General features: G+C 34.8%; 1 protein-coding gene across 1 annotated transcript in view; it reads right to left on the bottom strand.

The window, feature by feature from the left end:
- Positions 1–789: 789 nt before the first annotated feature.
- RhoGAPp190 (Rho GTPase-activating protein 190) overlaps positions 790–11,069 on the bottom strand; it is a 40,318-nt gene continuing 30,038 nt past the window's right edge. The window contains exons 28-39 of the mRNA XM_090115702.1: positions 10,686–10,760; positions 9,673–9,763; positions 9,215–9,326; positions 8,669–8,781; positions 8,321–8,412; positions 7,838–7,945; positions 7,519–7,593; positions 6,583–6,718; positions 5,839–5,970; positions 4,733–4,871; positions 3,569–3,776; positions 790–2,755 (exon numbers count right to left, since the gene is read on the bottom strand). Of these exons, the coding sequence (XP_089971828.1) occupies positions 3,578–3,776; positions 4,733–4,871; positions 5,839–5,970; positions 6,583–6,718; positions 7,519–7,593; positions 7,838–7,945; positions 8,321–8,412; positions 8,669–8,781; positions 9,215–9,326; positions 9,673–9,763; positions 10,686–10,760 (1,272 nt within the window). The 3' untranslated portion in view covers positions 790–2,755; positions 3,569–3,577. The remainder of the gene's footprint in view (positions 2,756–3,568; positions 3,777–4,732; positions 4,872–5,838; positions 5,971–6,582; positions 6,719–7,518; positions 7,594–7,837; positions 7,946–8,320; positions 8,413–8,668; positions 8,782–9,214; positions 9,327–9,672; positions 9,764–10,685; positions 10,761–11,069) is intronic.

Raw genomic sequence — 11,069 nt, 5'->3', positions numbered from 1 at the left:
TACAAAAACCGAAAATGTTTATACAGTGGAATCCGTTTATAATGACATCGAAGGGAATCGACAAACACGTCATAATAAGCGGACGTCATACAAAGCGTCATGTGAAATGAAATTTTTTTTTATGTAAATATGTATGTATTTAAGTATTTTAATACAGAAACATAGTATACTTGCATATGTATATGTACATATTAAATCAAAATCAAAATATATATACATAATAACACATACAAATTACAGGTGTATTTTTTACTGTAAGTACACTGTTATTTTTGCCTGCTTTTGTTTTTTCATTTTATTGTAAAAACAGTAATAATCTCTAATAATATTGTGTATGGAAGCTATGGTCAAATTATCATTTTCAATATTGCTGTGAACAAATCGTGATAATAATTCTGCAGCTTTTAATGCCTCTTCTACGGTAGGTAATGGTGATTCCTCGACTTCCTCTTCCCCATCACTTTCGAGTTGTTCCTTAGCACTAATGTTCAACCGTCAATAAAATTACTCACTGAGATTCAAAACAAAAACGAGCCACGTGCGGAACGTCGTCGAGAATCAACGAACATTATCGAAGGTGTAAATTATAATCATGCCGGTCATTATAACCAGACATAATTTATTAAAAATGGGTCATAATAAGCGGCATGTCACTGTAAGGGAAGTCAATATATCCGACTTTTTTATAAATAATTTTATATGAAAACCAAACTTCGTAGTGCAATTACGTCATAATAACCGGTTGGTCAATATAGGCGGAGTCATAATAAACGGATTCTACTGTATGTGCATAAATAACTTTTACCATCAAATGCATTTAAATGTAAACAATCGAATATAATAGATATAATTTGTAGGTACGAATAAAAAACTACCAGACCATTATGGGCGGATGCGAAAATGAATTTAAATGTTATGAAAATAAGATATATTTTGTATATTTCTGGTACTTATACAATTGATTTTGGAATGTTCAGGACCATATAAATAAGACAAACTTTGTTGTATGTATACGTTTGTATCCCTTTACACATAAGACCATATATGGCTGGATATCAAAATGCAACTTGCAACTGCAACAACCCATTAATAATTAACCTTTACTTTTAATTGAAGTGAAAACTTCTTTAGCGGCGTTGAGCACTTTTTCTGTGATGGGTATAAAATCTTAAACTCTCGTCAGGACACGTGACCTGATCGAAAAAGCGTAAGACGGATGGATATCAAACATGCTCAACGTTAATAATCAAGTTTTCACTTCTGCCGGCACTCCCGGAGTGCAACCCGTCTTTTTTTTTAATGATGCTTATAGTATTCGTACCATAAATTATATCGATGACATAATAAGTTTTCAATCGGGAATAAACAGCCACATTCCGATTCTTTCTTTAATATCACTTTTGAATTTCGTTACCCATCAATATTTTTTTTAAATTTTCATGATGTCAAATGTTTTGAAAATACCTTTTTATTATAAAATAACGCGTTATATAAAGATGATCTTCATAATTTCGAATCCTTAACACATTAGAGAGTGCTATTTATTCCCGTTTTAAAACATGAAGTCGAAATAAAAACAATACGTCAAACCATTTCTTTCTTTGGCCATAAAATAGCTTCTAATAAAATAATGTAACTGTGATGCAAATCGTATTTTAATTAAACTATAATAATATATATATTTACATAAGCTGCCAATTTTAAACACACGGCAAATAAATTTTAAAATAGATAATAAAAGGTTCACCAATAATAAACTGCCCACCTATAAATGTAAATTTTATAAGGGCAAGCGTGTTCGTATTATGTCATAAATAAGAATTATTTTATTGGCAAAATTTTTAAGGAACCATAATTTTACTTTAACATAGGGCAAGACACTCCCCTTTTTATGCATGGCAACATTTTTGTTCGTAAATAATTAAAATCCTATACTATAAACGAGAATCAGGCTAAAAACAAAGCTTAATATAAATAAATTATGTATGTAGCTAGTACGATAATAGAACAAACGACTTAAAAAATGAAATATACAAAAAAAAGTAATTCAAAAAGCAAAAAATATCAGACCATCACGTGGATATACGCTAATACGTTATTACATTAATATCATATACTTATTTAATTACTCTCGACTGAACGGAATGTGCTTAAGTGATGTCACGTCGATTACACGAATAAATATCGATAATACAAAAACTCCCATTAAATACATAATATTTGTGCAATACTTAATACGAATACCATCTCGATCGATAAAATACTGCTCCGAGTCCCATCCCTAATATAAAACTTTCGATAAAAAAGCGCAGAACATCGACAAGCCATACGCTACATATATCAAAGCGGGATCACCGTACAACTATTATACAGTGAAAAATACCGTTAAAACATTGCGCTATTCACGTTAAAAAATAACGTAACTGCTACTCGTTTGGAACGTTAAAAATAACGTTAATTTTATCGTTTATTACAGTATAACAGTCCCACCGCGACGTCATGATATGAACAACACTTGTAAAAAATAATTTCATCGCGTACACAAATATAACTACGTATAACAATAGCTGGAACGATTACAAAACAAGTCCATCCGGAATCGAACCCACGAACGTCCTCGACACCGCCCACCGCACTGTGTCGCGTGTGATGCCGCGACGACACGCGTCACGTTGCGTCACGCCACGTCACGTCACGTCACTGCTGGGTGACGTCACACGTCGTCCATCACAAATGCAACCTGCATTGTGGGTTCCTGAAATATTTTTCTTATTTTATTTATTTTCTTTCAACAAAATATGGTGAAGTTGAAAACGTAAATTTACCCAAACGATCGATTCAATAAGATAAAGATTGAGCTTAAATTTAATAATTTTAATCGGATTCCGTTTTGGCTGTGGTAAGCAAATTTTATTGAAATAAAATGGATGTCATTTTTGAATAAAATTTCAATCAACACCAATAATTTCCCTTCAAGTGAAAGAAAGTTATTTTTTCTTCTTCAAAGTAAGAATAGACATTAATTATTGCCATCACTGAAATTAAAACAAAATTTATCTTAGGTTTATATGAGGCAAACGGACACAATATACAAGTGGAATTACAATCCACCCTGTACACAAAACATCGCACTTTACAGGGTGTCCCACTGTTGGTATACTAAGCTCAAAGGAGGTTATAGTTTTGCATACGCTGAGTACGTAAAAAATACTTATAAAATTCCAGACGCATTTTTTTTCAAATAGATGAATTATTGTTAAAACTCTTATATGTACACCCATAACAAGCAACCCGCCCAACTTTGCCACCCGCACGTGAGCTATCGTTTAAGATTATGTTTTCATAGACAAAATGATCACATTAGAGAAGCGGTATATGCCGGCTGCGCGAAGCTAGAGAAGAAAACATGAATTTTCAGGAAAAATTAAGCAAAAAAATTTTGACGTAATTTTGTTGTTTAAGTATTTTTTACGTGATCAGTGTATGCAAAACTACAAGTCCCTTCGCGCTTAGTATACTAATAGTGGGGCACCCTGTATAGTATAAAATATAATAAAAGCTTACTCACACACGTTCCTCACACCATGACGAACGCCTCTTGTCCGCGGAACAGGAACGGATGCTGGTCGATCATCGTCTGCACGATGTCCTCTAGATACGGACGGGTCATCTCGAACCGGCCCATGTCCGAGAACTGCACCGGTAAGAGGGTCGGCCACCAGCAGATCGCTAAGTTCTTGCTGTCCATTGAGTTCAGTTTGGAGTTGTCCGCGACCCTGGATAAAAGAAATATATTATAAAATAATATTATAAAGCTGAAGAGTTTGTTTGTTTGAACGCGCTAATCTCGGGAACTACTGGTCAGATTTGAAAAATTCTTTCGGTGTTAGATAGCCCATTTATCGAGGAAGGTTATAGGCTATATAACATCACGCTACGGCCAACAGGAGTGGAGCTACGGGGGTGAAACCGCGCGGAGCAGCTAGTATATTATAAAATATGTGTTATCCTGACAAAAGATGGATTTAACTTGAGAAGAAACATTGGGCATTGTATAGGAAATTTCTTGTTGTCCATCGAGTTTAGATTCGAGTTGTCCGCGACCTTGGATAAAAGAAATATGTTACAAAACGTTCGTCAGATATTTCATATTAAAATGGGTCACGATTAGCCATACTGTAAAGTTAAAAGTAAAAATATCTAGCATATCGCACGGTTCTTGCTGTTTATCGAGTTCAGTTTGGAGTTGTCCGCGACCCTGGATAAGATAAACGTATAAAATATCCTGAAAAACGTGGATTTAAAAACTTGAGAAGAAAACATTGGGCATTGTATAGGAAGGTGTTTGTTGTTCATCGAGTTCAGTTCCGAGTTGTCCGCCACCCTGGATAAAATAAAAATATAAAATATCCTCAATTCTGACTGAAGATGGATTGAAAAAGTGGATTAGAAAACATTGGGCATTGTATAGGAAGGTGTTTGTTGTCCATGGAGTTTAGTTTGGAATTATCCGCCACTCTCTGGGGGGCTACCCTTAATATTTTACTTTCTTTTATATTTTTAGTATTTGTTGTTATAGTGGCATCGGAAATACATCATTTGTGAAAATTTCAGCTTTCTAGCTATCACGGTTTGTGAGATACAGCCTGAAGGCAGACAGTCAGACGACGAAGTCTCAGTAATAGGGTCCCGTTTTACCCTTTGGGTACGGATCCCTAAAAAAGGGGTGTACCTGGCGAAGTGATGCAGCAGGTAGTCTAGCGTGGCCCGCGCGGGTGCGGTGAGAGCCGAGTTGAGCAGCGCGCGCAGGGCCAGCAGCCGCCAGCTTCGGTCTTTGAGCTCCACGCCACCCGCTATGCAGCCGCGCATCGCTAAATAAATAAATAAATCACTCTATTTTCTTATTTCCAAAGTAATGAAAAAATCTTCTCTAGAGTGATTATTGACCAATTTCCTGTAAGGAGCATTAGGGTAATTCCGGCCACGGGGTAAATACGTATATATGTTAAATTAATACGTAACTATCGATAGATTAAGCAAATATGTATGCTAATAATATCAAACCTATATATCTTCATGCCCTTCCTTCACGATACTTATGATAAAGCGATGCTGTAAAGTGGTATTCACAATTTTCTGCAATTACCCCTCATCCGAAATTCCCCCAATGCACTATACCTTATTGTATATGTACCTTATTTTAAGTGATCATGCCACAGTGATGTCCAAAGTTGCATTGTATTAAACGTGTTGGACCCAATATGAACCTCCATTATCATTGTATAATCGTTTTATGGCCCCGCGAGACAGGCTGTTCCTAGTGCGGGGTCCGATGTCGTAATCTTTACTTATTTTAATAACCTTCTTTTGACAAATAAACATAATTTTTTGACGTGACAACGTCTTATAATTCGATAGAGCCGGCTGCACGCACGAAAAAACATGACTCATGCGGCGTTACCTCGCTCTGAGGCTTTCCATGTAAGGCTTGAAGTGCAAGCGAGAGCGCGGAACGAGCGACAAAGAAGAACAATCGGCCGTTGTCACGTTCAACCATCGTCAGTAAACCGACTTTTTTTGACAAAAAAATTGGTTGTCTGTAACAACCAATTTTTTTTCCCAAGAGCTGTATCAACTCAGTTCCCAATATCTGAAGAAAACCCTTCGCAAGATCACTGACCTAAGAGCTAATAGAGAAGCCTGCAGAGATTTCCAACCTCGAGCACTCCAATAATACCTTATTTGCTCATCAACCGTATAACGTAACCCCTTTATTGGTCTAATTTAATCAGATTATTTAAAATGTTTTTACGTCGTTATAATTGACATAAAACTTACCAGCTATATCTTCAAGTTGCGCCATACTGGCCTCGTCCAATAGAGGCGGCAGTTTCTTCGAGAAGAAATCCTTGAGCGCCGTCGCCACGGCATTCACTGGAATATCTAACGCGTCTAGATCTACGTTGGGATCTGAAAATATGGATATACATATATTAATATAGTGCCGACGAAACAAATTCAAATTAGGGAAGTCTTACTAATTTTAATTAACAAATTGAAATGAAATAATTGACACTTATTGTAGGAGAGCCCGTGGGAGATCGTCCTTCACTGATCTGATAATGTACATGAGACGTATTTTTTATTAAATATTTTTTATAAACAAATATGCCTATAATTGCTTGCCTATCGAAATATTCTGTGTATCAAAAACTATCAGTCAAATAAATTTCATTTGGTTATAAAAAAGTTAATTTAATTAAAAATAGCCATGACCACTTTTCGATAAGCAAGCAATTATAGGCCTAATAAATAAATAAATACACTTTATTCAGCACCAAGTAAATACATGTAAAAAAAGAAACAGACAATATGTTATAAAGCTAAAAAGGCATATTTGTTTATAAAAAACATTTAATAAAAATACGTCTCATCTGGTTATCAGATCGGTGAAGGACTATCTCCCACGGGCTCTTAGACCATAAGGTATGCTTTCTATTTTTGAATCCCGATGAATGACGTCGGAGAGTTGTATATAATATGGTCTGTAACGAAAACATTTCGAGATGTTTGTAGACTGACCGTCGCGGAACTTGTTGAAGAGCATGTCGACGTGCGCGCGGTTGCCGGGCACGCGGTACAGCCCCTCGGACGCGAGCCCCTCGCGCTCGATGAACTGCACGCACTTCTCCACGAACAGCGGCACGCCGTGAGCGCCCTGATACAACTATATTATTAATAACATTGTTATAACACGCATTAATTATAAGAAGACTCATAAGGCCACCCAGTATGGACTTGTACCCAGTAACGATTGCGACATCGCGCACACCTGCGATTCCAGAAAGTATTACGGCAATCACCACCACCGCGACGCTGCAGCTGCCCCGCCCAAGACGATGGACACTCTTGGTTCTAACATTGAACCGGAGGGACGTAGATATAATTAAAATGTAATTTTTTTTATTACAATAAATTATTATGTATTAAGTAAATTTCGATTTTTTTGCGCCTTCGCGGGTCGGTCAATTTAATTACATCATCAACATGATCGTCGTCAACAGGGATCTAGTCATTAATAACGATATCACCATCGTCAACAGGAACATCGTCGTTAACATCATCGTAAACATGGACACGTTCATTAATAAAATTATCCTATTCATCATCTTCACCATCATTGTACGACGTTTCAGCATTTACAAAAACACGACTCAATTAAATAATTATATTATTGAGTTTACATTCGAAGATAACACACAATCGCGCAAGTATCCATAACCATCAAACAAATGTAATTTTATATTTTGGAAAAAATACTGTATCATGAACAATGTAAAATTATCATCATTGTCGACATGAACATTGTTAATTTCCACTTTATTCATCATCATTATCGCCATCGACAACAACATAGTAATTTATTTATTTTTTCAAATTGAATAAGGGAATTACATTTACAAAACGATTTTAATTCGAATGATAGTAAAATCAGTAAATAGATATTGTAAAACATACCTGTGGTCCCCAATTTTGCGGAGACGCCGTATTCTGTAGTTGAGATGAATTCTTCTTGTCCTTGTTTTTGAATTCCTGAAAGAAAACATTTTTTTTGTAGTCTTATTCATGTTCATATTATTAGTATTAGGGTTCAAGATTTGTTCGATAAGTAAACATAAACTATTTTTATTTATTTTTTTTTTATTTATATTAACTCGAAACATCTAATCCTCCGATTGAATTCAAAACGTTTATTTTAGAACTATTATTACGACTGTTACTATGTAAACTGAAAACTTAAATATTATTTTTTTCTAAATTAAATTATATTTCTTACCTTATGCCGCCGATCGTGTTTGCTAAACGCCTGCGGACGTCGACGCGAGTCCGCCGCGGAAGACGACGAGTTGTCTTGTGCGGAGGATGGATAGTCACCCGATAGCATCTACAATTAAATGTATGTTTGTGGAAGATCCGGCTCGAAGGACCAATATGTAGATAAAAATTGTGCAAATGATAAGAAATGTTAATGGCATTATCAACATATAAAAGAATGTAGTTTTAGAAAGATTTTATAGACGAAAATAAACGGGGAATATAACTGACTCCGTATGGAGTCCGAATGTATATTACATTCAATACCGTATGGTATTGAATGTAATATATATAATATATACCATTTCTACCTATTAATTCAAACAATTGTTATATGACATACGTAAAGAGTACGTGTGTAGGTATTGATATGAAGATTATCATTACTTTTTACACAAAAACAGCAACTATTTTGTATGTAATTTTCTGTACACAAACAAGTTACCTTGTGAGGTGGTTCATGGTGCGGTGGTGGAGGCAACGGTCTCGTGCGTCGAGACGTCTCACCGTCAGAACTGCCTTCACTGGATTCACTCGCTATAAGAAAACAAATTGCTATATTGATAAAAATAAATGTGACATACAGTAAAAAAAATAGGATTGGTCATCCATATATGGTCATATTTTTTATTATTTGAGTGAAGCATAGATTATTTCTTCTTTTAAAAAGTTAAATAATTAAAATTCATTAACCCACCCATACTTCCTCAATATGACACAATAATTTAGTAAGTAGCTATCTATAGGTACATACATAAAACTAAATATTAAAATATATAAATAGCATCCCTACCTTTATCCTCTTGCGTCCTGGCCCTATACCCAGTGGGCAGTTCCGGCGGACCCACAAACATTCCCAACTTTGGGACACGGGGACTTTGTACCGCTACTAAGTTGCCCAACGATCTGCAATTGAAATAATTTATAATTGAACTTGTTATTCCAATGTTGGCTATAGAATTTTAACGATGTATCATCACGTCAAACATAGTCTTATGTTATGTTTATTCATATACAGGAACAGATTTATAATACAGACAACCTAAAAAGTATAGCAAGATCATCAATCTAATAATAAACTGCATTGGATTTATCATGGAAATCGCGCCGAGTAATACCAAGAAAATAGTACTCTATTAATGAAAAAAATAAATATTTCAGGACAATTTTCACACACGGCACGATCTGATCCCATACTAAGCTTTCGCTTGTGTTATGGAAACCAGATGGCTGATAAACATGGCGTATATAATTTTAAATAAATACTTATATAGAAAATTTTAATTAATAGTAATACCACGATCATAAACTTCTATGTATTGTTTAATAATAAAACTACCGTTTCTTATAATGCCTGGGCGCATGGTGAGCGTTGTGTCTGCGACGCGCGTGCACGCGGGCCACTCCGCCTGATGCCTCGCTAGAACCGGAGCTATCCGTTTCCGAGAATGCTAGAGACACACACACAAATAAATAGTTTAAGATGTATAACGTGGTTCATGATGTCTTTTTAAATATTTTAACGGTGATTAGTTAAATAAATTGTATTTATAAAGGTAATATGTGAAAATTATTTAAAGATTTACATAAGTTGAAATACGCAATATTTTATTAAATAACTGTTCCCAACTCAAAACAAATTCATAAAGTAATCTATAAAAAAATCTTGCTTTATTCAATCTATTGAAAATGTTATTCTTTTAAAACTATTTTAATTGCTCGTTCATTTTCATATTGCACTCGATAGCACCTTAATTTCCTGAATAAATATTTTAGAAATAATCGAAGTAAACTTACATGGTTGATGCATTGGTGTCTTTTCATGTCTCCTGTGCCTCCTCAGTCTAGTCATAGATGGCGCCTCCATGTATTCGTTTGTTTCTTTTATCTATGACATAATTTATTCATTATTATCAGGGAAATAACATCGATTTAATATTAAAAGATAATTTTAACGTCGAATTACAATTGTGTTTCGCACACACTAGACATAGCTTAGGTTTTATAATTCACTATAAATAAACTGATAGAGAAATGCAAGGGATCAAAGAATATCAATAATAATATTCATTCGAAGAAAGATTCAATTAAATCATCATGCAAAATAAGCATAATATTTATTTAAGTAAAAAGGTATATGCAAATACAAATATTACAGAGAATATAGCATAATAACAAAAATTTAGAACAGTCTTTACGCAATTTTTACTGTCACAGTTTCACAGCGCTAACTTCAATTCAATGGTTTTGTCTAAAGATATCTATAGATAAGCATATAAGTAACATTCTCAAATTGTATTTATTTATTTGGATCCAAAGAAATCATTTTTAGGAAATTTAAGAAGTACTAAAAATATAAACGCCGAAGGAAATGAACTCCAATGTTGAGAGGGCTCAAAAAGATGTAATTCGAAAGTTCTAAATGTAAGACACATCAGAATACTAGAACAACGTAACAAATGAGCCACACAGCTTTTAGAAGACGTCAAAGCATATCATAATATACCTATTAATGTAATGTTAAGCGAACACGAAAAGCATGCACAAAATATACTTATGAATAAAAAATTAGTTGATAGTTGAACGTGACAACGTCCGAATGTGCTTCTTTGTCGCTCGTTCCGCGCTCTCGCTTGCACTTCAAGCCTTACATGGAACGCCTCAGAGCGAGGTAACGCCGCATGAGTCATGTTTTTTCGTGCGTGCAGACGTTGTCACGTCAAAAGCAAGTAAGTACGTGGGTAAGTGTGTAATTGAGTAATGTAAAGCGAACAAACACATAAAGCATGCATTTGAATGTATATATGCACCTGTGCGTACTGCGCGTCGAGTTCGGTCTCCGAGCTCACGCCGGACGGGTGGTGGTGCCCGCCAGGCCCGTACGACTGGCGTGATTTAGGTTTTTATATATTTATTTCGTCTTTAAAAAAAAAACTTTTGGAAATATTGAACACTCTTTTTCTTGATAAGGTCCCAGTCGTTTATTAAACAAAAATTGAGTGTTTAACACATTTTTATAAGATCAATAACAATATAAAATTGTAATGTTGTTATTGTCAATCAAAATATCGTTATTCATATTGTTGTTCACATACAAAAAACACACCCTAATTTCCAGTTCATGTCAGTAGTTTTCAACTTTTGATGCTGTATTTAATTGTAATTTTAGTTAAAAATTGACCACAATAATAGAG

Source organism: Colias eurytheme, chromosome 24, assembly GCF_061535395.1.
Source record: "Colias eurytheme isolate Ceu_HAF_F1 chromosome 24, ilColEury1 Martin Lab GWU primary, whole genome shotgun sequence".
In the NCBI taxonomy this organism is placed as follows: Eukaryota; Metazoa; Arthropoda; class Insecta; order Lepidoptera; family Pieridae; genus Colias; species Colias eurytheme.
Note: the sequence above shows the minus strand (reverse complement) of the source record. Positions and strands in the feature narration are given on the sequence as shown.